At 39.2% G+C, this 27,192-nt stretch overlaps 1 protein-coding gene across 1 annotated transcript in view; it reads left to right on the forward strand.

Moving 5' to 3' along the window:
• Positions 1–27,192, forward strand: part of mast4 (microtubule associated serine/threonine kinase family member 4) — a 96,154-nt gene that overhangs the window by 35,593 nt on the left and 33,369 nt on the right. The window contains exons 5-6 of the mRNA XM_071524127.1: positions 13,055–13,086; positions 20,313–20,393. Coding sequence (XP_071380228.1) covers positions 13,055–13,086; positions 20,313–20,393 — 113 coding nt within the window. The remainder of the gene's footprint in view (positions 1–13,054; positions 13,087–20,312; positions 20,394–27,192) is intronic.

Consider the following 27,192-nt stretch of genomic DNA (forward strand, 5'->3'; position numbering starts at 1 on the left):
TTATTGTTGGCTGCGTTAACTTTAAAGAACGCCACCACCTCCCTTCCTTGTTCATAGTTGCACACAAGACATTGTACCACAGGTCTTTATGTGCCCTGTGGCGCCAGCTAAACCAAACAAAAGAGCCGTTCTGTGGCGAGGATGCCCCGGCGCTCGCACTTTAGAATTCAAATGGAAACGAGGAAGTTAGTTTGTCAGGTAAATCAATGTAACCGCTTCAACTGCAACTTCCCATTCATTCTCAGGCCAGGAAGGGGTGACGTCATTAAAGTCGGATCGTGATTATGTTAAATGCATAGGAAGAAATGGACACATGTTTCATTTACAATAGGTGTCAGTGCTTGGGGCTCAAGGCAGGAGGTTGACACATTTCTGCATTATTTTGGTCTTCGGTGTGTGCTTCTATTTTGTTATGATAGATAATATGTTCAAAAAGTTATGTTTTAATTTGGGTTGTTTAACAAAGATTTCTTATAGTTGCTGACAGTTATCTGGCAATTTGAATGCTCATTTGTCCATATGTACTAGACTGTGTGAAATAGTTTAGTACAGCATGCTATGCATTAATGTAATGATCTATTTCTGCCTGTAGTTTAAAGCCAACAACACTCCTCCACAACTAAATGTGGCCTCACACTCCTTGTCTGTGAGTTCTTACTACATAGTTATTAATCACATATCAAAACATCCTCAAATATTTATCTTTACAGTGTGTTTATTTTCTGCATTATTGATTGGCTTTCCTTTTCTGTATGAGAAATAGCGAAACTAAGCAGCAACATCTGAGAAATATTTTTGAGGATGTCTAAAATAATTACCTATTTAGTATTTTGTCCATTGTGATGTGTGAACATGCCTTTTACTCAAAAGGTAAATGTGATCGCGCTGTTTGTGGTGTAGTATTCAATAATGTGAAATAAAATGTGGTGAGTGCAAGCAAAAAAGATGCAGAATTTTTTGCTTGATCTGCACTCAAAAAGAAGGGAAGCCTTAAGAGTGACTGAATAATGGGACAGTTTACAGAATGTATTTTTAGATTTGTCAAAAACAATTTAACAACCTACCAACTGACGATACACTTAAGAATGATTGTTTCCCTGTCATCAGACCCATTAATAATACATTGTTCAGCTAAAGTGTGTTGTTCAGATCAGTATGGACGTCTGTCAGCATTGTCAAAAGCTTGTTTTTGTTGTTGTCCAGAGGCGAGTAAAGAAGGTTAATGAATTGAGGGAGTGGTGCGCTCTAATTAGAAAGAGGTGATGGCTGTGTGCATGTGTGTGTGTCTTTCTTGTTGTATTAACTTTATAATTACTGTAGCATGTTGATTCCCAAGGGGCCTTTCCTGCATTTGTTTCATTCACGTTTCTTTTCTATCTGTGCTAAATAAGAATGAGTTGGGCTTTAGCAGAGTGATGTGAAGCACTTCTGTAATTGCTTTCCCTATAAAAGTAATTACCTTCATACCTACAAGAGAATGCTTACATTTTTAATATTACAGTATGTCAGTGCACTTGTCTCAGTACAATGGGTGCACCGGTAATTTGGCTTGGTTTCATTCAAATAGACCAATGCTGGCAGTGATTGACATAATATAGGTTTGTAGGCTTTACAGTGCATTAATAAAATGACTATTGATTTTTGAATGAGGACTCAACTGTTTTTTTTTTTTTTTTTAAGTATGTTGTTACTGAGATTTGGCTGACCTCCAGGTTATTTCATCAGGAATGCCATTCTCTGATTTGGTATACAATATGTATAATGGTCCGAATGTGTCGGCTGGTGCGTTTTAAGATTAATTTATATCCTAGGAAATATATCAGCAGTTATAGTAAAGTGCCTGGGGATGGTACAGTATGTAGCCTATTGGCTTATCCAAGTGTACAGGACTTTCAAGCATTACAAGTACTTCTGTTCCCCACTTGCTCCTATGTCTCTTGTCCATTTGCATGGTTCCCTTTGGTTCAGCCCTTGTGCTGTGGTAGAGGGAGCTGTTTTGCATGTTGTGATGCACCTCTCTAATGTCTCCAGTCTGTTTTTCATGGCTTGGTGTCAACAGTTCTCTTATTATATACAATTTGTGGGCTTTGGGTGGATTTTAATGATGCCTGTAGCAGTAATACAAGTCCTTTGTCTTAATTAGGAGCAGCCTGTCGTAAGATACAAGGTTGTGTTGTGGGAGCTTAACTGTACTTCTGACCTTGTTACACTGCTTCACAGTAAATGGTAGGAAGAGCTGCGTGTGTGAAGTGGTGCGAGGCAGCTGGCGAGATACAACCTGTGTGAGAAAACACTACAAGATAGATAGATAGATAGATAGATAGATAGATAGATAGATAGATAGATGCGAAATTGCATTCATACAGTGCTCATTTACACCAGAAAGGCCATCTAGTTACACATTTAGTAGCATTTCTCGCCACTTTTTATCATTTTTTTATCTTGTGTTCATTTTGTATTCATACGTACACTCAACGATTGAGACGACAACAATGAGGACCGCTTCACTCGAACCTAGAAGAACTCTGACACAAGAGGCAGCAGGGAGGGCTAGTGATTAGCAAGACCTTTCTTCAGCCGGAAGGCCCGGCTTTAATCCCTCGTAGCAGCAAGTAGCCGCCCTGCTGAAGTGTCCTTGTGCGAGATGATGCGGCCCTATCAGCACCAGAGGCACTTCACCGACCCTGTGGAGGGGGGCAGATGAAAAGATGAAGCTCTCCTTTGGGTTGAATAATCGCTACAAAAAAGATTCATCATCAGTGGGAAATCAAACAGGAGATGGTGTAATGTGTTATGGTTACACTCGGATAACAAGTAGATGCATGACCAGGATATACTTTTGTATTGGGGGTTCTGGAAGTGTTCAAAACCACATATTGCAAGTTGTAGCGCAATTGCAGTAAGTGTAAAAAATGTCACAATATGACGTTTCGTCCATATTTTGCAGCCCTACTTTAAAGTATTACTAATAAATGTTTGAATTTTCTAACTGCTGCAGAAGAAATGGCAGTATGAACAAAATTGTGTAAGGGCAGAAAATTAGATGGATGATGTCAAGCCATTGTTGATAGTCCAGAGACGTGCAAGAGGTAAAACCGTGTGCAATAGCAGCCTCTAGTGTGGATCCCAGGGGGCTGCCTCCTGTTTGCTTAGAGAACACGTCCTGCAGAGGAACATGGTGTGAAGAACAGGTTTGATACGACTTTACTGAGGGAGTAAGAGAATGAAATTGCTCATGGCTGGCTATTTGGTGTATGCCATTTGAAAGTGGTTGATCATCTGTTGTAATGATCTACTATGATTCCTTAATTTCCCCCAGGGGATTAATACGGTGTCTGTCTGTCTGTCTGTCTGTCTGTTATAGCATGTTAAAGTCAGCCTATAATTCAGTGTTGGCTGTATTGAGTTACACTTACAATTGTGAACGGCTGCTTCATTCAGGGGAACTTTTTAAGATTTACATTTATTTTGGCTATCAGGTTCCATTATGATAATTAAAAGGAGGTCCTGAGAAAGGCAGTCAAATTAGATGAAGATATGTTCCATGCCAGGCTAGAAATTAATTGTTTGTCCCGTACAACATTGGACGAGGCAGTGGACTTAGCATTCATGACACCCGATATCCCGTTATCAGGGAAAATATGGGGATTAATCAGCAAAACACTCTAATAGGATTTGTGGGCTTTGCTGTCGAATCTCCCCCTGATGGTGCAGAAATTGATACCTGTCAGATGGAGCATAATGGCGGACAATATTATTTCATACAGTAGGATTGGGTGTGATTTAGTTGTCCTACTCCGCTATCGACTGGTTTTAAATGTCACTCTTTGCCTGCCACTTCAGATGAAATAATGCACTTTGAAGGATCCTCACCCAGCTCTATACTCTATTACCTGTGTCTACTTCCTGTCCTGCACATGTGTCAGAAGCAGATAACTGACTTTATTGATTGGCTTGACCTCTCCCAGTCCCCTGATACACTTGAGGCCTCTGGCCACTGGCTTTGAAGCAATGTTTGGGGTTTTTGTTCAATGAAGTTTTTCATCATCAGTAAGATCTTTCATTTAGATCCTTTTTGATTCATAAGGTCAACTGACAAATGAATAGGCTTCTTTCTTTATCCAAAACACAGCCGCTGCAGAATGCACTCATTAAAAATAGTTTCATATTTCCTTTGAAATAGACGCCTTTATTGTTAACTATTGAAGAATCATTTATGCAAAAATCACCATACAAAGAACAGTAGAAAATAAAATGCTTTGATTTTCACTTTCTCTAAAATGATATAAGTGATTCTGTCCTCTGAGGTGTTAACTGACTTGACCTTTACTGTGCACAGAGAGAACTTTGGCATCTGGCCTATAGTTCTGACACATAGCTGTTCAGTAAGTTCATAATAAGTTCTTACTTTAGGTTTATACCATTTTCTTTTCAATTAATACAATTCAATTAATACAAATATCATTATAAATAAGAAATCATTTGTTTTTAACACCCCTTACATCACACCACATCTATTTTGATAACTAACTTTGAATCCTAAACTAGTCATTTAAAAATAAGAGTTCACTGGCCCATGGATAGAAATTAGTGGTTTCCCAAATTAATATTGTTTTAGAGTCTATGGTCGGGCATATATAGAAGTCTTTTCCAAAGACAAAACATTTCACATTTGTTTCTAGATGTTTATGTGTGAAATACATGCTACATGTTCTTAAACCTTGTTGTATAGAGATGGGTGGTTTCATGACTGTTTTAATGGTTTGGATTGACAGCCCCTCACTACCTGTCATCTTACAGTCTGTGTCACTGTCATAATTACATCTAGTGCAAGGCTGCTATTTACTAGGTGTCAAGAGGAAGAGTGCCAATACAGAATCAGCTTAGCATTTGATTATAAGGTAGTCAAGTGGATCTGGTCATTGACCCTAAATGAGTACCTCTGCCTGTCACGCCTGATAATTATAGGCGAAGTGAACTAGCATCCAGATACAATAGGAAGGATTGGGTAGATTCAGCTTCCTTGATTCTAATGTCGCTCATTATGATGTTGATTTGATGGCATTAATCTTATTATGGCTTATTACGAGAAAAGGGATTTTCCTGCGAGTCAGCAGTATAGCCCGGAAAAGTCAAGTGGACTTTTGATCTTGAGACATAGGAGCAACCCAAACCCAAAAATCAAGGGGAATTATTAATGCAGCTGTACGCATGGGCATTTTTTTTATATATATATATAAAGGCATTACCACAGCTTTGATGTCATGTCTCGGAGTGGAGAAGTTCTCGCTAGCGGTCATTCATTGACTTTCACCCTGCGGACTCGTGAGCCATCTCAGGTTGTTCAAGTCAGAATCGATTGCTCCCTCTCATGCACTGAAGAGATTTCGCGGTAAACGGGTGCTTGGATGTATCGGGTTTACTTGCAATAGAGTTTTGTTGTGCTGGCTGACACTTTTGAAGTTGAGGAGCGAGTATTTACAGCAGATAAAAGGTTTGTCTCTCAGGTAGTCTGTACCCCAGGTCTCTGCTAAGTCTTCTGTCAATGCCGACAAACGCAAAGCTCCTCCAGGTCCTTTTCAGTACATCCTGCCTGGTAGCAAATGATTCGCTGAATGCTGCCAATTGCCAATATGTCACCTACTCTTATCTGCTGTATTGGATTTATTTTAGGTATAAGTGGAGATGGTCTAAATCTGTCCGGCTATACTCGAAAAATCCTTTTATTTAAAAAGTTATATATGTAGCCTACATCTGTGATATAGTAGGAATTCCCTAAATACAGTGTCACACTTAGAAGTAGAAGACTTTTGTGATCCTGGAGGTGATTTCAATGAACCGACCCTCTGTGTAAAATATTCTATGCATTTGGTTGGGGTAAAGCATTTGGGGATGGCTGGTCTTTAAGGAAAGAAAAATAAAAAACAGAAATAAGGTGTATGAATTGTAATCGGTGAGGGAATGTTGTACAAAATAACGAATTTATTGATTTGAAAACTAACAAGAGATATGAACAGAAACACTTAATTAATTGCAACACTTCCTTTGTAGTGTATCATTTCAGTTGTCCTTGCCACTAACAGACATTTATGACACTGGTTAGCTGAACATAAAAATCACTCCCTTCTGTGTATTGAGGGTGTTGAATCTATGAACCCATCAGTATGGAGGTAATAGACTTCAGAGGTTAGTTCAAAGGGAATTTTTTTTGGATTCATACATTTGATGCTTGTAACTATCCTGGGTTAAATGAGGAGATTGAGTTGTTAATACAAGGCTACAGCTTGAAGTGTGGGTTATATTATGTTTTTAGGATCTAATGATGTTTCAGCTGTTTGTTTGTATAGTCCTACAGTATTTTGGATCATGGTTGAGTGAAGAGAGATTCTATTGTTTACTGGTAGATCTTCTGTTATTTGTTAAAAAAATAATTTGTTGTTGTAATCTGTCATGTCCTATAGTATGTGCTCAGAGTGATGTTTGTATTGTGGTCCTATGATGATTCAGTGGATTGATTTTATGGTTTATATGGGTGTCTTTGAGTCCTTCTCTTCCTCCTCCCTGTCTTTTTCTTTTTTCTCTTTCTTTTCTTCTGTCTTGCTCTTTCTCGCCCTCTCTCACACTCATAGTTAAGCATATTTGTTCCTTATTATCCCTTTTTTTCAGCTTTTTTAATTATTATAATATTGTAATTTTGCATTATTGTATTGTATTTTCTAGGGGGGTATTTTTCCTTGGTTTGGTTCTCCAATGTCTTTACATACACCTTTTTGTATGTACCTTGATTGGCTGTAGTATTTCTAAATCATGACTTGCTCATTGTGGAGCCATTTCTCGTCCTGATGAAGACCTTATGGTCAAAATGCGTTAGCTCTAAGCCGTGACAATAAAGGCTTTTTAAACTTCAAGCTTTTAGTCTCTTCCCTCCTTACTGGGTTTAGAGTGCCTTGGACTTTGAGAGTGTACTTCTTTTTTCTCACTGGAGGCTTTCAATAGAGCTTGTATCTCAGTTTTCTATAGAATTGATTCCTGTTCCCAATGAACACCTGTAAACCCAGGACTTCACTACTTTTTCTTAATCCACAAGAGCACCAAGTGTTACTTCTGTCTACAAAAATGAGCTTGGCTCTCTGCTTCAGTCTAGATAATGCAGCCACTTGCTAGCAACTTCTGATTGGGTGGGAGAACTGTCAAGCTCTCTGAGATAACACAGGAGTTGAGAGTGTTCTCAAGACTTAAAAACATTTATGCACAAGTCTTACTTAAAGTCATATTTCAATTTGCATTGCTTTAAGAATTGTCTTGCAGTTTAGACAGACTTTCCACTTTATAAATATCGGCCCTGAGAGATGTCACACATTTACGTGAGAATATATTTTCAAGCTAGCTGTACAATTAGTCTGTCGTTGTTGAAACTAATAACAAAGTAATACATGTTTGGGAAGGCTTCAACTTGCATTTTAGGTGTAAACTGAAGTGTAGGCACAGGGCAGGATAGATGAGCATGGAGGGGTTGTGGGCCAAATTCAACAAAACATCTGTGATGGGAGGAGCCATCTGACATGCCCGCTCTCATCCACCTTCTTCCTCTTGTATCCAAGCTTCGTTTCCACTTACACTAGGTGCTCTCCCAAAATAGCAACATGGGCAGTTACATCAGATCCTGTGTATTAATAAAATAGGCCTATTGAGCACAAACAAAACTAATGCAACTGGCAGGCATGGGCTGTTGTAAAGGCTCACTGGCAGAACAGACCAGGCTGTTGTACCTGGATTATATTTTAAAAAAAAGTGTATTTACACAATTTATGCAAATACACTTTTTTTTATTTCAGTCAAGGCTGCACTACAGGGAGTGGGAGAAATCTGTAAAAAAAAAAAGTTATGCTCAGACAATTTTAACATTAATTTTGTTGTGACATTGATATTTATGTTTTATTATAGAAACGGATAGAGTAGATAGTGGTTAAAATGCAGGGCATAAGTGAAAGAAGACAAACCTACTAGTAGAGAGCAACACTGTGATGTAAACCTTGAACACTCCCTCATGAAGTCGTGTCAGTACAAAGGATGTTATATTCTTTAGGGTTGTATTTCAAAGACACGATAATGCATAACGCCATGACTCTTAACAGGCTGTTGTTATCACAGCCTCGTCTACTCCAAATGATCCTTCATCTAATAGAAAGGACTTTAAAATCAAATTTAAATCACGGCCCATACTTCTCTTTCTCTCTGTGTAAGTGGCAGGAGAGGAAAAACTGAAAAGGTTTTTATGCATTCAGGCCACATTTGTATGCTCTGTGTAGCCTGATTGAAAGCTCTTCAGCCCATCAAGTAGCACAAAATCCAATGGAAAATACTTTAGTAATTGCTTGTTCCTGTAAGCTTTTATATTTGAAAGCATAGATGTTTGGAACTTCCCCTTCTCACTAATTCTAATTGTGAATATTTAAAAAATGTTAATAGACTATGTTTCAGCCTTTCAATTAAATTTAATTTGTAATTTGTGCAGAGAATTCATGATAGTACTGCAATCCCTGTTTGATATGATCTGTAAACCATAGCTGTCAAACTAATGTTTTTATGGACAAAAAAAGCTCAAGGTCCTCAACGCTGTAGACAATACTCATACTCTTAAAAAGTTGTTCATACAAAAAAGAAAGAAAGGACCAAAGCAACACTTAAAAAAGTTAAAAAGCCTTTATTGCATGGCTGATTCATATTGAATTGGTTAAAAACTCCAACTTCTTTTGGCAATATGCCTTCATCAGGGAGTAAAAGAACAGCTCATCACTTCTCAGTCATATATATAGGTTTACTGTTAACAAGTAGAGACATCTTGTTGTGAAACAATCAGAAAACAAGGGTGTGGTAAACCAATGTACAACAAGGACAATACAAATGTACAAAACAAAAAATATCAAAATATAAAAAAAGATAACCATAATAAGTATAATTTACAATGACAAAATAATTACAATTTACATAACTAATCTAAACAACAAAACTAGTCACAAAAAAAAGCAATATAGGTACAAATTTTTTTTACAAAAATGGGCTAGTTAAATCAAAATCCTCATTAATACCTGAACACGTCCTACGTCAATAACGTGTTGTGGTACAGTTGATGATATGGTGTATATGATGTACACTGCCAGTCTTCAGATGTTTTAGCCTGAGTCACATTACTACAGCGGTTGCAGTGTCCACATTTACACAAGCCTTTGACCTCTGACCTGAACCAGTGGTGAGGGGAGTCTGCTGGGAGTTTGGCTGTGCACAGTCTGTCTCTCAGGGCCACTGCTCTCTTTAAAACAACAAGAGATGGGTCAGGGAAAACATCTTTCAGAGCAGCATCACACTCTATAATACTCTAGTTTTTTTTTCAGGATTTGTTTTATCTTGTGTTCTTCAGTACAGATTAGAGTACGAGATTGTCCAATATTGTCCTTAGGGCTGGTAGTGTGTAAAGAACTTGCATATAACAGTCCATTTCTATCTGTATTTTTTCTGTACAATGAGGTATGAAGGTCACCTGTTTAGATAGAAAGTTAATTTTGTCCTTACTGTAATCCAATGACAGATTGATGTTCTTGTTAGTGTTGTTAAGTTACTGATGGAACTGAATCAGCTCTTCTTCTTATGCAGACACACATCATCAATATATCTGCCCCACCAAATGATCTGGTCTGTAAAGATGTTACTTAGCGGGTGGAACACACAATCCTCCTCCCATTTACCTATATAAAGCCTAGTACCAATAGGGCAACCTTTAGCCTGTCTAAAAGGTTTATCTTGAAAAAAGAAATTGAGTTTGCTAAAGTCCATTCAGTTCATGACAGAATGAAATCAATTGGTGGGCAGTCGGTGTCTGTTTTCTGGCTCAAGTAATATCTTAATTGTACAAGTCCCTCTTGATGGTCTATATTTGTATATAAGGCTTCAATGTCCATAGTAGCCAGAAGTGAATTAGCTCCAGTGTGTTTGAGTTCCTTGGGTTTATCCAAAACATTGGTAGTGACCTGAATGAAAGCTGGCAGTAAAGGGAGAAGGGGCTGTAGAAAATGATCAATATATTTAGAAATGGGCTCAGTTAAAGTATCATCACTTTAGTGAGGGCTGTTGCGAGCAAATTATAGTTATTAAATGTGTAGGTTCTTTCATATACGATACTAAACAGAGCAAGTGTGATTGTCATAGTGATTCAAAGCAACTTAAAACTGAATATCCATAGGTGAAAATCTTTCTGTGGATATATTTATACTCAAGGTAGGGGCAAGATGGTGATGAATTTATTTTTATTTGTGAAGTGCCCCTGTAAGCATGGAATTGTCAAACCTGGCCTCATTGCTGTTGACATCATAGCACTGGATGTCAGAAACACGGTTTGACCATGATTCTTCTGTCAGACAACCCACCACAGCCCAGAGCCCACAGGCCATTCAATCTGATGCTGAACACATCAGGAGAAAAGTCTATAATAGATAATTAATCACAGAGGTGAAGCTCACCACCACAGTGTTAAAGGGAAAAGGGAAGAATGATCTCACGCTGTGCCTACTAATGCTACTGCAGTTGATCATGGTAGGAAATATCCTAGCCATCCAATAATGTTACTGATTTTGAAGATTATAGGGGGAGGTTTGGTAGAAGACTACTGTAGTATAGGTGACATCACAGTTATTTTGAATATTTTTCACCCTTTGGGAAATGTTGATAGTTTCTGTAAGTTCAGGCATGCATTAAAGCTTACCCCCATCCCCTATTTTTCTGGTGTTTTTGGCAATCTTTGAAAAAGAGATCAACTTTTGCTTTGGGGAATATTTTCTCTTTTTATTCATCCTCTGTACGCCACATTCATGGTTCCAATCTGACTGGTCTTTGAAGACTTGTCAACTTTACAAACCTAGACTGAGCATGTTTTCTTGGTCTTGCTCCTCTTTAACTGTAGTTAGTTACAGTGCTGTGGAACAGCAGGTTGGAACACATGCTTAAGTTTACTTTCCCAGTGATATTTGTTATATCAGGGCTCATTTATTCATATTAGGAAGCCTAATATAGTGACAAGGACAATTTCATTAACACCATGTCACACAGTGGACTTGTACACTTTGAATACGCTGTATTGGGGTGCTTACTATCAGAAATAGACCTTTTTGTCTTGCAAGTTGTGCATACTCAGGCAGAGTGTCAAGCATCAAAAACATATTTCACTCATTACTATTTACTTGTTTCACTTTATGTAAATATTTTACATAAAGGGATTAGTTGAGATATCATGGATAGATTCTTGATAATCAGATTTATTTATTTATTTATTTAATATATTTTTGCTCTCAACTTGTGTTTCACCCTGATTTGGTGTGGTGTGATTGGTAGCTCTCCCATCAGTGTAAGTCATTCCCTGCTGGTAATTAGTGTTGTGTGAACTGCGGTCATGTCTCCCAAGGAAACAGTCTGCCCTTGGTCTTCTGTAGGCAGCAGGGAGGCCAGACATTAAGCCCTAATTGATAGCCGAGGGGAGTGGGGCTTAGCACATTTTCTGCTGACTAGAATAGCCAATACACATAATTTTCAGACAAAGGCTGTCACCCCTACAGTGTTCTGTGCTCTTATTAGACAATGGAAACATCTAATGATAATGATCAAATCAGAGGGATTTGTTGAAGCAAAACTAAATAGATTCAAAAGGTTGTTAGTTCTCAATTATATTTTATACAGGCCAGATCTAATAGGAAGGTATTTGATGTTATCAGGTGGGCAGTGGAAGCTTAACTTGCACAGTTGCCTATTTGTTTATTAATTCATTTATAGAGTTCCTGCCTTTCTGTTTCCATTCTACCAATTAGTGTATGGATTTAGTTACTAAAGATAAAAAAGAGTGCAGTCACAAAGGCAAACCATGCAGGGGAGGTAAAACAACAAAGCCTTCTCCAAAACAAACCACTGGAATTAAACAAACACTACAACTACTTTGGTACAAGGTGTGCTTGCCTTTCACTGGGCTGATATTGGTCCGTGACTCGCATGGCCGTCCATGCGGCACTGACAAATCAACAGATGCTGCAGCGGCAGGATCATTTGTGCAAACATGTTTTTTGCCTTTGCATCCCTGGCTGCAGCAGCTTTCAGAAAAATAATTCTTGTAACAGAAGAAAACGCTTTGAAAGCAAAACAACATGAAGTTAAATGTAAAATTTCTAGATGTTCTCTGAACATCTAGATAAATCTGATAAAAATAAAGTGAAGATAAAACATAAAACCATAGTCACACCAAGTTAATCCGAATAAATGTCAGATAAACAAGTTTACACTAAAATAAATAGAAAAATGAATAAATAATAGAATAAAATAAAACACAAATACAAAGTGGAGTGATTATAAAAATGATAATAAAAATATGTTTTCAGGAGTGTTTTAAATGAAGACACTAAGTCTGCCAGCCAGCATTGTTCATCCTAAATGACTGAAGATAACCCTCACCTGTGTTATACCCATTCACCACAGTCACACATTAATAATCCATATCAAGAGTCAATACTGTAAATACTCCCCTCTGGTGGTATTTTAATACAATTGCATGTCTTAAGTGCTGAGCACTGGAGAGAGACAACTGTAGACTTGTACACAAAAATATATATCAGAAACGGAGATAATGGAATGTAAGACCTCTTACAATGTGTTTATATATTGAGTCAAATATGTTTTATTACTGCAAAGAGATTTCCTTACTGCAAATGTTTACCAGTAATATTATCCTCTAAGTAACAAGCTTGTAAAAACCAAAGTCCATAGTTCTGCAAGAAATCAATGAATGCGTTGATGTTTTGCTGGGATATTTCAGTAAACACAACAGACTGTGACCCCCGTGGTTCACAGTTGGCTTCAAAAACACATGTACAACATTGTCTTTGTTTACATTTGTCACAAGAAATAAAAGATAACAACTTTTTCAATATTAGATCACGTGTAAGGTGCTAAATAATGGATGTATGAATATCTACAGGTTTTGAATCACTGTACTTACAACTCTTTATCTTTTCATTTGCAGAAGGAGCTGAGTCTTCCCAGAAGAGGCAGTTTGTAAGTACCCCAGAATGTTACCATGGCCTCTGCTTCATGTTGGGTGGTTCTTAACCTCATCTGTGGTTCATTAAACTTATTTAGCAGGCATGTCATTTATTATCCCTTAGCTGTCCCATCAGATTCTCAATTCTGATTAGCTAGAATATATTGGACACCACCAACTAAGTTTTGTTTCTCTAAGAAACTATATCTATGAAACATTTTTTTTTATTTTAGGTAAAACAACATGTTTTATGGTGTTTAATATCATGTGACCAAGCTCACATGCTATTTTACTTTGAGAGAATATGAATGAGGATCCCTGATATTTTAATCTTGGGCATGTAAGTGATAAGATAATACACTCCAGTGTGTCTGCTAATCACATTAAACTCTATAGAGGTTCTTTGTCTCCAAATCATTCACTAAAAGTATTGCTTATTATCAGACACCTTGTCAGATATTATCCTTATGTATTTACATGACACTCCTACAACATGGAGAAGTACTTAGTCTTTGGCTCAAAACAGAACAAAGGGTTTGAGATATTCAGCAGTTGCTTGGTCAGGATGGGTGGGTATTATGTTAGTGTTTTTGGCGATCATGCTCTTCCGATGATGTTCCGATGATGTCAGCAAACAAGCTGTAAATTGATGGAAATTTGCTTCCCAATTACCAAAATAATTTAATAAACAAAAAATTACTTTGACTGAGTAAGCAATTCTCAGATGGCCCTTGATTAAGTATGCACAATGTGTTTTAAGTGAAATAGTGGTTTGGAATATGTGGAATTAATTGGATTAAGCTAAATAATATTAAAGGAAATAGATGAAATGTTCCTTTTTACTACTGGATCCAGAGCCCATTTGTACTATAACAGCTAGGTGGCTAATCGTGAGAATCAAATGGTGAGGAAATGGAGTTGCTTATCTTCAGCTAGTCAGTTTGGAAAGCAGAGTTGATGGGATTTGCAGGGTGATTCACGTGCTTTGAGTAGAAAATACTTAATGCATTACTGTGTGTTCTTCTAATGGTCTGTAGAGTCATTAGAAAGAGAGGCTGACCGTCTTAACCAGGGTGTCTACAGCTAATAAAACTGTCATCAGGTTGGTTTTGTGTGTTTAAACTTCAGATTTATGTAGGTCAGTAGTGATGGCCTTTGGTATAAGAGATCCAGATGAGATTAAGCCTTATTAAGCCATGTGAATGCATAATCTACTTCCAGGACATGAATTTTGCTTCAGTTTGACATGTTTCATGGTGGAGAGGATTTCACCATGACACCATGCTGCCCTCGGTGTCACCCCGGCAGAGCGGGAACCTAATAGAGGTGAACCACTAATAACTGGCTGAGGAGATCACCAACTGCACCAATTTATATTTAGAGACATAGAGCCTCTGGAGACCTTGGTAACCATAGTAATGGTATTTGGACATGGCAGAGTTCATATTACTGCCTCATATTCATCGTAACTGTTATTTTTTAAAGATTTCAAGTAGTTTGGAATCATTTCTGTTACCTTTTCTGGAAAGGACAACAGGGTCTAGAAGGCATCATTGAGTAACATAAATATTGCCCAACTTTTGTAATTTGCCAGACAAATGTATTCCTCTTGTTTGTTATTAAGGCATGACATGTAGAGTTGTTTTCAACTCGAGTCATTGGAACCGTTTATTGGAACCTATTTATAGGCTGACCTTAATAACTTGAAGTCTTTTGCTGGATACAATTAAATGACTGAAAATAGATCATAGTGTATGCAAGTGTTGCAAGATACTCAGCACGTTGAATTTACCTTTATGTTAGATGCTATTCGTATTTTTCAGCAGCAACACAAAAAAGGAAATGTAGCTGCAAACGGACGGGGTCCAAGCACAATCTGGTCATTTGTCCAAAAATGAGAAACTTGAGACATTACACTTATTATCACAAACTTATGGTGTGAGGAGGTAGCGTTACCCACGGGATTTGAACCAACAATGTTTTGCATTGTAGACCTATGCATTAACCATTAGGCTACTGAGTCCACTGGGGGTAATGGAGGGAGCACAAAAAAAGTAGGGCCAAGTTATGAGACTGTCCAACCTATAGGCCGTTTAAAGCCTTAGAAAGAGTATTTTAACTGTATTAGTGCACTCCATTATTCAATTACATCGACTTGGCCATGGTCCTAGACCATGTGTACACACTTCATAAAAATCCATTCAGTCAATTATGAGATATGAACTTTTTGCATTTGTAGTGCCCACTAGTGGTACATTTAAAAAAAAAAAAGTGTTTCTTAAATAATTCAAAATGGCGGACAATGCAATATGGTGGACATTGAAGTGATATATGGGTTGGACTCATTCCAAAGAATCTAGGAACACAAGAATTTTCCGTCTACGACACACGGTTCAGAAGTTATTGGCCAAAACGTAAAGTTGCTTGTTATAGCGCCACCATCTGGCCAATGTGCATGGGCTGCCTTGCCTGAGTAGTGGGGCCATAGGAGCCCACCTGCCAAATATGGCTGCTGTAGGACTTACAGTTTCTGAGCTGCAGATACTTTTAGCGGAGAAAAAGAAAGAAAGAAAGAAGCAGAATAATTCCAGCAAATACAACAGGACCTAAATTAACAGGACCTAACCTTTGTCATGCAACAGGATATTGAAGAGGGAGCGGTTCAATTCAGATTCTGCTCTACAGTCCTATTCAATTCAAGACTAACAGATGCTGTTCACTGCACTTTATCAACCTGGTGATTATAGATCCTTTGATCCTCATTTTCTCAGAGTTTTGGGTGTTAGGATTAAGGCTGCAGTCTTTACCCTGTCCTTTATATTGTACTTTCTCTGTTGCTGAGTGGAAAATATAGGTTGGGACATCTGTTAATTAAAGTCCTGCTCAATAGATTTTTGACTTGTACATTATGATAGAATACTGACTTCATGATTAATTTCAGGCTGTCATCTTGGGAGTCAGAATACAATTGACAATAAAAGCCCAGTTGATCTGTTCACAGAGGCAATCAAAGGGCTATTTGACAACAAACCTTGTTGTCTTTTGTTCTTAGGAGTTGGAAAGTTGGAAGCAACTCTTAAAAGATAGTCTTGGGCATTGGTTGGGCTTGATACTCAGAAGCCCTGGGAAAACCATCAGAAGGGAATAGTGAAAAAAGTTTCTTAAAGGTATAATGAAATGAAATGAAAATTCAGTCATCATCTACTCTCCTCCATGTCCGTTGAAATTACATAAGACATTCAGGCAGGACCACCAAACAGTGAGTTAGCCCCTAACTCACCTCAACACAACAGAGATTTGTGAGACACTGCACGATACGTGGTACCAACCCAAAAGAGGACTCAGTGACCTGTGCCTCTGCAGAACTCGCTGAAGAACACTTAATTAATTTACATGAATCGACTTCACTTGCTTGGAGGTGGATTAGCTTTGAAAGAATTTATACTTTCAAATCTAAGAGATGGTGCTTTGCAAACTGCGCTGTAAGTCAGTTGGAGTGAAAGAAAGTTCAAAACCAAATTCTTTTCACCATCTTCGCATTTATTACCTCAGGCAGCACACAGATTATGAAAAGCTTCATGAGTCAAAAGCCCAAGATTGCTGGTATAAGAAATGACCCAGACAAAAGTTTTTCAAAGGTTAATTGAGCTTAGTTAAATAAGCTTAGCTGAATATTTTATCCAGCTGCTATCTTAATAGTGCTTCATTTCAATATTTTGATGACTAGTATGTCATACATTTTATATACTGTTTTACTTGATGCCTGGTGCAAATGTATTTACTAATTTCTAAATGGGTAGAAAAGGACAGAAACGCTCACATCTCAATCCTCAACAACAGGTGCCAAACTGAATCCAAAACAAAGAATTAAAGACAGTCCAAAAGTGTGTAAATTCATTTTTTTTGTGATCAACATTTTTTATTTTCACAAAAAGAAGTCTGGAGTACAAAACATAAACGCTGGTCTTATTTATGATTATTTTTTAAGTTTACTTTGGAAATAGCCATAGATTCATGATTCTTTTTTTTTTTTTTTTTGGTTCTTGTTGACATACACACCCTAAAATGTCAAAATATAAAAACAAAAGTCGACTGCTTTCATTTATAAAATAACTCTTTTAACTTGAACTATGGTGCGCTTATTACACTCACATTCCAAGCTGGAAAATGTAATGTTCTCTTTAACTATATTTTTTCAAAAGTTGAAAAGTATCATCAAAATATCGACATCATCAAAATGCCTGAAAATATCGGGATATTATATTTAGGCAGTATCGCCCGCTCCTGGTCTGTGGCCGACTCTAGACCGCTCCACTCCAGATGCAGCTTTGCATTCTCTCTTCTTATGCTCCAGTTCCTTTCTGCCTCAGCTACTGGTCTGGTAGTTGATGCAGTGTGTGTTGTCATCTGCGATGGCTCTTTGCTCCTCAAACCTACTCATGGTACTGAAGAATTAATCGGTGTACTGGAGTGAGGCAGCAGCTGAGTGTTATCTGTCTGGTCTGCCCTGCTTTCTGTACTCTCTGTCATATCAGGCTTAGAAAAGCACCATCATGCACTCAAGTGTATGGCTAAGCTATAGTAGCATTCAGCACAGAGAGTATTGTAAAGCAACATACCAGATTTTTCCTGTTGCAGTTAGCTGAAATGCAAACACTACACATTCAAGTCTCTCAATAACCTCATTCTTATTTTCTCATAGTTCATCCTTATGAAAGATTTCCAATGATTTAGCCACTGATTCTTCTTTGCTTACTGGGTTCCTGATGGTTTTGCCATACAATGCGTGCAACAATAAGGGCGGATGCTAGACGTCATGGAGGATGTTAGCCGTGAATAAGTGCGAGCCTCTGGGGCGCGGTAAAACCCTGCAGGGGGCTTGGGGGAAGGTCTGGTGCCTCATCACACTTTATCACTCCTCCGGGCTTCACTCCTTCACTCCTTCACTCCAACGTCACACCACAACACTCCTGTCGTAGCGCTCATATGCCTGCCCAATTTTGGCACAAACAAATATTTCATGCTTCCATCTGCGTGTGAAGATTATGTGTTGTAAATGATTATTATTTTTTTAGCTCCTCTGCCTTACTTTTATGACCATATTTACCGTGTGAAAAATACAGTACGGGGAGCAAAGTGTGTGCACTCTGCTCTACTGTCTGCCATGTTCTCTGACTTGGACTGACAGGTAGTGGTGCATTATGTTTTTCTTTTTAAGATGACATCAGCCCTATGGTGACAGTGCATCGCATGGCGGACGGTGAAGGTGACAGCATGTAGAAGGATAGAAAGAAAATAGACTGAATGTGTTTATTGCATTCAGCTCTGCTGTGTAGCAAGTCACCAGCTGGTGGAGGAGGGAGGAGGGAGGGGGGGGGGGAATGACACAAATGTGCGTGTGTTTGTGAAGGAGCAGGGGGCGTGTATTAGGGGAGGGGAGACGGGGTATTGTCCTGCCTCCATGCCCTCCGCAGGCGACTGACGATCTCGTCTGACAGCCTCAAGGTGGAATGTGGACGGACCAAAACAAGAGCCGCGTTCCCCCTTTTTAACCTCCTCCTCCCTTTTTGTGGGGAGAGAGAGAGCGCGAGGTAATCCGCCTCATTGCTCCGTGGCGGCTGGGTTTGGCCCTTTGTCAGTGCAGGGGGGGGGCGGCAGGCAGCCAGTGTGAATGTATATCATGTCCACAATAGAGCAAACGAGCACGGTGCAGCCATGAAAGCCCAGCGGGAGAGGCTGAGAATTCCTGGGCTGACGCTAGAGTGAGTATTTTCCTCTCTTTCCTCCGAGCCGGCCAGTGACAGCTCCTCTGCAGCAGGGAGCTTCATCTGTCTCTGCATCATATTTGTTGCCGTTCACTGTTCCATTGAGCTTTGTGCAGCATTAGCATTAGCAGCAGCAGCAGCAGCATCTGCAGCAGGAAGTCTGATGTCAAATCCTTTGCAGCTAGCCAGCACCAGCCTACTGTGTGTGTTTGTGTGTGTGTCTGTGTGTGTCTGTGTGCGTCTGTGTGCGTCTGTGTTCACCTGTTTATGTGTGTGTGTGTGTGTGTGTGTTTGATAGACAGAGAGACAGAGATAATGTGTTACGCAAAGGAATGCCGCAGCTGCACAACATGCTTTTTTGGCTGGCCTGACACACACATAAATACATGCGTGCACACATACACACACACATACACATACACACATATATACACACACATATTTCCATAACACACCTTTTAACCATCAGTGTTGTGATCAAATGACAGTGTTTGTTGGCTATCATCAATAAGGTGAAAAGCAGTGAAGTGGCCTCACTGAAGGCTGTGTGTTTACGTATTTTAACAGGTCTTCCCTTTTCACTGTAGCCACAGTCTTCTGTTTGTCCTGATACACAAACAGGGAACATTCTGTTTTTTCATCAAACCCGAATGGTAACTGTGACTACAAGATTAAATTTTTTTTTTCAGGTCATCAAGGCATTTGTTATGGTTTCCACCATTTGAGGCTTTAAAACATGCAATGGAGAGAATCAAACATAGACATACGAATAGCTACATAAGATATAAGTTCACTCACTTGATATCTTACTGCCTTTATATCATTAGTTCTGTGTACATTTTGGGACACAAAGACAAAAATTCTGTTTAAAAATCATTAAAATAATCCTGTTTTCAGTGTGTTGGTGTAAACTACAGTAGTAGTCATTACTTACATGCTATTTTTATGGATAATGAGGACTATCAGAATACTGAATCCATGAACCTTTAATATGACTATATGCTCTTAGTGAGCTGTGCCCAATGACCATAGTTTTAAAGAGTTAAATGTTGCACTCCTCTAGTAGGGTTGTACACAATACATTGTGCACCTGTTCATTTGTCATCATTTTGTCTAGAGCAACATTTTAAAAAATGTTTTACACAGTTTTTTACCACAGTGTTTTTTTTTTTTACCACAGAACTGTTATCTCACAGCCTTTCAGTAACTATATTTTTCCTCTTGGATTTCAGTCTGATATGAAACGGTCTAGAGGACCAGCCATTGTCAATGTTAAACATACATTGCACAACCAGAGAAATGCCTTGGTAACCTGTTTCTTAAACCTGATTTTGGTTCATTTGACAGGGATCATTTGCTCTTCATGATGCTGCTGTCTTGATTACTGCACTTGTTACAGCTGGGGAGAGGAGGGGGGCTTGTGTCCTGTGTGTGTTAAAGGACCACCTATTCACCACACTTCATTTAACTTGCAGCCTCACTCCCCGGAGCTTGAGCCCCACTCCCACTAGCCCTTGCAGTCCGTGCAGCCCGCTGCACGCATTTCATTTTTGGAGGTAAGCGTGAGCTCTTCAACTATGGTTGTTTTGTTTTGAATGGCTCAGTTTTAAGAAGCCCCTCATAGTACGAGTTTGAGTCAATCCAGTGTGCATCGGTCTGGAAACAAACCAGACTCTATTAGCATGTATCTAAACAGGAATGCTCAAACTGGATATTCTGTCTGCCCCCCTAAAATCATTTGCCATTGAAATGACTTTGATGAAAGAGGAGGACACAGTGCTTATATAATGTTCATAGTGTCACCCCTTCCCCCATCTCGCCCCTCTCTGTTCTGCGGTTGGATTTATGCTCCTCTTTCATGTGCTAAGTAGGATTTGCGGCATTTGCAATACATCAAAGTGGAGAATGGTCTCAATCTGTCTGAATCCTGGCTGGATTGATTTATTTGAAAAAAGTATATCAGACAAAGTCTGATATAGAGCCAATTTTAGAATTCTCAGTATCGGTTCTATATCCAAGCTTAATGCTTGTGCCTTAACTAATTTATGTTCATTATTTGAATGTCACTGAGTGCTGATAGACCTTCAGATTCTCACATGAACATCTCAAATGATCATTTCTGAGAACTAGCGAAATAGCTAGGTAGGAAGCTCTGTCCAGCAGGTTTGGTCAGCAATTTAAACCAATAGATGTTATGACTTCAAAGGCAGGCTGTATCTTCTATAATGGATGGGAGGAAAGTGATGAGGAGGGACACAGTGCTTCCCTGAGTGTTCTCTTTTCTCCGACACCGGTCTGTGCACTAGTCATGTCTGAGACGGCAGGTCACTCTGCCTTCCACCGGCTCTTAATATTTCACCTGCCAAGCATCTCTCAAATACCTGACATCTGCCTTTGTTCATGGACTAGCCTCCTTTTGGTGTTACATATTCAAATAGGTCATCAAATCTGAACCCATCTTGTGGTTGTATTTTGATTTACTGATGTTTATATAATTACTGTTTAGCCACCCAGGCTCTTGAGGTCATCCATAGTGTCAGCACAAAAGTCATCACACACAAATGAAGACTATACAAGAGCATTAGAATTACTAAGTGTGTTTATAAGGTGGATTTTTTTTTCTTACATACACATATTAGAACATGTTTATGCATGAATGTTATACATATTTCAGTCTTTCTAAAGGTAAGACTTGCTCACATATGAAAATTTGTAATGATGGTAACAGTGATAATATATTTGTTTTGTGGTTAAATGTTACCATCAGTGTTCCCAATTGGTGAAAAATAGTCTCTCTCTGTGGAATGCAAAGGCAGTGCAGTAAGGCATGGGATATTTTTTTTTTTTCTGAACAATACCAATTCAAAGCACTCAGTTGTAAAGCGTTTATCAATGAATAGCATGAGACGCCCACCTATGCCACCTCTGAACTCCTCCTGTTCCACTCGAGAGTCGAGTAGAACAGGCTTTTATGTGAATCACTTCCACAAAGATTGTGGAGATGGTTTTGCCTGTTTCTGTTAAGTAAAGCAATTGAACAGATTTGAATTTGTAGTCCATCACAGTATGTACAGATTAGGGGTGCACCGATCTGATATTGTGTATCGGAATCAGATCTGAAGTCCTCGAATTTTGATGTATCATTATTGGCTACAGGTTTATCCATTTTATTTATTTATTTTCTCGCCTCCAATCCGTTCATGCAAATTGACGTTGGAAAGCAGCTGAGTAGCAGTCATGTCTGCAGTCTGGAATTACTTTAACCTGGAGACCATAAGCAGTCAAACATCTAATTGTAATGTTGGCAATGCAAGTGTTTCGAAGAGCAGCAGAGCTAATTATAATACTAATTATAACTACTATACTGTATACTACTAATTTGAGCGGGCCCTTGAAGAAACGCCATTTGAAGGAGTACAATGAGTTCACACAGATAGTAGCTCACAAGAAGTCTGCGCCCAAGCTGCAAACATTAGGGCATGCGCTGAAATATTGAGATAAATTACCCCACGACAGAGAAAAAGTGAAAAAGAATTAAAATAAATAACAGAGAGGATTATTATTATTATTATTTAGTTTATTACACTGGATGACCAGCCCCTTTGCTGATTAATGAAGCATCAGGAGCCATGCTATATTCGGCCCTGTCTACACAATCTTTCAGACGCTGCCCACCCGCTACTGCACAACAAGGTATGTGAACACCTGTTGGATTGCTTGAAAGATGCGGCAGTAATTAGTTACACTACAGATATTTGGAGTTCACATGTCTGCCCCATGTCACTGCCGAGTTGGACCATGCACTGGATTGATTCCAGCTTTACTTTACAAAGCGTTATGTAAAAATAAAATCAATCAATTATTTCAATTTGTTTCAATTATTACAAAAATATCAGACCGATAGTCTGTATCAGCAGACACTCAATATTTAATAACTGTATTATCAGAGAAAGGTATCAGAGAAAACAATTTGATTCAGACATCCCTAAGATGTACTGCTTAACCTATATTTGCAAATGAATTTCTTGGGGAAAATAGTTGAGGCTTTAACTGGTCAGCTACTCATCAAGCAAAGAAATGTCCAGGCAGACATATTAAAGTGTATTCATAAAACTTACTGCCCGGGCTAGGCATTCACCTTATTCATAAACACAGATCACCGCCTCAATTTACCACTTGCACTCTTTTAGTGCTAACACCCTCTACACATCATCTGCACGCCATTTATAAAGACACACCGTCGCACAAAAAATACCACCTCACCTAACCAGGCAATATCTGAATGTTGAATTCAAACACTGTATGAACTGTATTTCACAATCATGTTTCATTGTGTCATTAGGCATTATTCTGACCGAAAACATATGAAAAACAGCTTTATGAACAATTTTCAACTTGCTTTTTCAACACTTCAACAACAGAATTTTCAACACTGTCATACTACCATTGCCACGGAAAACACTTCAGAATACTGAAGCACATCACTGACATCAGGCTTTCCTGCCTGTTAGTCTTGAAAGGTGGGCTATACATTTAGATCTATGTTTTAGAGATGACATTGTGTTAAACATACACATGCCTCTGCTTTACATTGTTGAAAACGGAACGGATGCACTTCCTCACTGGATATACTATGCAGATTTTGTGATCACACTAAACGCCTTACTATTATCACAATATGATCACAATTCCAATCAGAAATTAGTGCATTATGCATAATGAGGTTCTCCTGTTTATAAGTGGACAGATATTGTGCTCACAGACAGAATATTCCAAATAGTTTTGTGATTTTCTGCACCTGCCACCTTTCTCTGAAAATATGGTTTGACAGGCACTGAGTTTGCTGCTCTCATGTGTCAAGTAGTGAAGATACATTGACACGTGTGGACATTGAATATGTAACAGCTCATTAACATGTTGATTGTCATTGGCTTTCACCTGGGCGACCGCTGACAATAACGCCACGGAAACATGACACCGCTCCAGTAGACAACACTGCAGAATTTTTATGAATGAGCTCAAAATACCGCGCCGTTAAGTTTGCATGGCGCAAAGCTGTTACCGCTGAGTTTTATGAATCTGGGCCATTAACTGTAAGCTAATAAAGCTGGAGTGCATAAGTGTTTGTTATGTCTCAGCTTCCATCTGTCATATTAGCTATCATAGTTGACAGTGATTTCAAACTACATGCTGACCTTTACTAGGATTTATGAATGATAAGAGATTAGTTTCTGTGCTAATTGCATTGCTGAAAAGATTTAGATTTTTCCCCCCAGTATGTACTCAGTATGTTTCTGTAGCAGTTCTGGCAGTACTGATTACATGAAGGTGCTCACAGTTATGTATTATTTTTCTTTGTACATGGATTATAGGATTTCTACAAAAGATTTGTATTCAGTATATAACATATTGCATTTTCACATCTCACAAAAGTGTGGTTGATGTAATTCTTAATTATTGAATATTGTTTATTTCCAAGAGTTCAAGAGTTCAAATGTTACCAGTTGGCCTATCTGTACTGTAGGCACAAGTCATAAGTGTGCTGGACAGAGGGCAGCAACAATCACCTTTTTCTGTCTGTAAAGTCAATATTGCCTATAACTACCCTACACATCTCTGTTTGGAAGGGAACCAATGTTACTGTATGTGAATTTGTCTTTGAACCATCATTTCTTATGTGGAACACGGAAACAGAGCAGAGCCATAATTAGAGTGAAAGCTGTCACACCGGCCTATAGGGAGACAGACTGAGCCACTCCGAGGGAGGGCTAACTGTGATGTCATCAGCACACACACACAGACACACACACAAACACACTTTCTTCCTCGCGGAACATAACTCTGATAATGTTTTATTACAGAAGAAGTATGTGTAAGTAGAACTAATGATGGTGTCAGTCTTGTGTTGATTTTGCTGTCGCCTGGCTGTCCTCTCCTTCTGAGCCTCTGAGTCCCTCCAAGGCAGTGCAGCTAGCAAGTTTTACGGCTATCTGCAGTATCCTCCGGGTCCTGAGGTCTAATTATGCACTTCCATAGTGAATCTTTCAACTTGTCTTTGAACCACTTCTGTTCTGCTGCTGACCAGTCAGCCAACCTGGTGTTGGGTGATAATGTCCTCAGTATTTCTTCATCCTTTGCAAGTATTTCAGCACAAGGCACATGACCACCTCAGATGATTCTGAGGATGTGTTGCAGGCATCTCATGTGGAACTTAATGAGGAAGCTGTAAGTGACTGAGTATTCACAGGTGTAGATGAGTGTGGTGAGGTAAATCACTTGATATATGGCTTGTGGTTTTTAGTTTAGACCTTACACATGCATTGATTCACATTTTGTTGTTAATGTGACGTCTTTAACTACGATGTGTCTTTGCATAAAGAATAAATGGGTTCATTTGGTTTCACTGACAGATATAGTGGAGTATCATCGGCATAGCAGTGGATGGCAATGCCATGGCAGGGGAAGAGGAGGACAAGTCATAGCATGTAAATTGAGAAACTGGACCCAGAATTGAGCCTTGAGGTACACTACATGTAACTAAATAGGCAGAGGAAACATGGTCACCGGTGGAGACTCTGGCAGTGCCAGAGATACCAACCCATTCCATAAGTCTGTAATCCTGGTTATGGTGAGGGGCTAGGCAGGAGGGGGGCGAAATAGAGTCTGAAGAGATGAGTTTTCAGTCTGCGATGGAAAATGGAGAGTTACTCTGCAGTCGTGACTGAGGTAGGAACATGATTTTACCACTGGAGTGCCAGGTGGGAGAAGAGTCGGGGCTGGGCAGAGCGATGGCCAGGTTGTCGAAGGGAGGGAGGGACAGTTAACCAGCAGTAGCCGAGCGCGGGCCAAAGTGTAGGGTTGAATCATAGTCTGGAGGTGATGTGCCCTTGGTTGTCTAGGAGGATAACACCAGTGTTTTGAATTGGATGCGAGCAGCCAGTGGGAGCCAGTAGAGTGAGGATAGGAGAGGAGTTATGTGGGAGTTCAACATTACTTGAAATTGTAAACCATTTTCCATTTGAAATCATGAATCAGCATCTTAAATCAACCATAATTTCATTTGTTGAACACAAAAATCTTTCCACTCCCCACTTTCTGACCGTCTGAAAGTACAACTGAAGATGGGAAAAGGATGTTGGAGTATAGGATTCCACTGCTGAACACATTACTCAGAGAGTTGGAAAAAACATTGGTTATAAGAGGTTGAGTGGCTACAGTGTTAAACACAACTGCTGCGAGTCATTTTTGAGTAGATTGATGCTGAAGTCATCGAAAAGTAAACAGGCTTGGCTTCTTTATTAATAAAGTACAGGTCATTAAAACTGTCAATGTTAGTTAGGTGGCTCAAGCAACCAATTTTCTTTGTTACCTGAAAAGTGAGAACAGGGAGGGATTTCAAGAGTCTTTTCAGCATCAATAGAATCACACTTGAAAGCAAGGTCTAGTGAATATACTGAAAATCCTAATGTCAAAAAAATAAAATGAGCAACATGGTAATTAGGCGTATCACAAAGAGTTGTTGACTCTTTGAACCAAGTTTCTGAGAGTTCCACAACTGAGCAAACCTGCCCCCATCAACAGGCACCCCATTGCCAGCAGACTTTGGCCAGATTGAGATGTTACATCACCAGGAACAAAAGTGGAGACCAGTGCATTGTTTGCTTTAGGAAGCTGGATTCCAGTGAGTGAACCCAAGATTACCAGCACCTTCCCCAAATACAGGCAACTGCCTGTGCCTCAGTCCATCAAAGCCCACCTAATGCATAGGGTTAGGGTTAGGTTGCCACCATGTTGCTTTTTGTTGGGGTGTGCTCCCTTTGTCATTGTCTTCCTAGACACACCCACCAGGCAACCTAGCAGTGATTAGTTGATTCCAGGTTGTATCTACATGAGATGTGCTCACACATCACCGCTGGAGACCACCACATCTGCAAGATCTGTTGCCATTATGGTGTAAGGTGCATGCTTACCATGTGCAGCCCTGAGGATGCCTGGCAGTGGAAGTGCCTTCCTTTCATGACCAAGAGCTAGCCAGTGGCTCTCTTATAACAGGTCTAGCACTATTATGACAACAGAGCCAAGTATCTAGTTGGCCACAAGAGCACAGCAGTCTTTGCAGGGGTGAACTTTACACTTTCCTTTGGAGAATAATGATTGGATGTAAGTAATCAATGCCTAGGTCTTGAGGTTATGTTCTCTGTGAAAGGCTCATAACAGTCCTCACTGGGTAGTGTTTGTATCTCAGCGGACTTACTGGGTGAACTCTGGGGGTGTTACAGACATCTGGCTTAGAACATTGTTTTGCACCCAGCCATGGCAATTATTACAGAGAATGTGTCTGGACACTTCCCTCCC

Source organism: Centroberyx affinis, unplaced genomic scaffold (genome assembly GCF_046629955.1).
Source record: "Centroberyx affinis isolate AG114_WGS23_722 - 3 ecotype Tasmania unplaced genomic scaffold, CSIRO-AGI_Caff_v1 ptg001151l_1, whole genome shotgun sequence".
In the NCBI taxonomy this organism is placed as follows: domain Eukaryota; kingdom Metazoa; phylum Chordata; class Actinopteri; order Beryciformes; family Berycidae; genus Centroberyx; species Centroberyx affinis.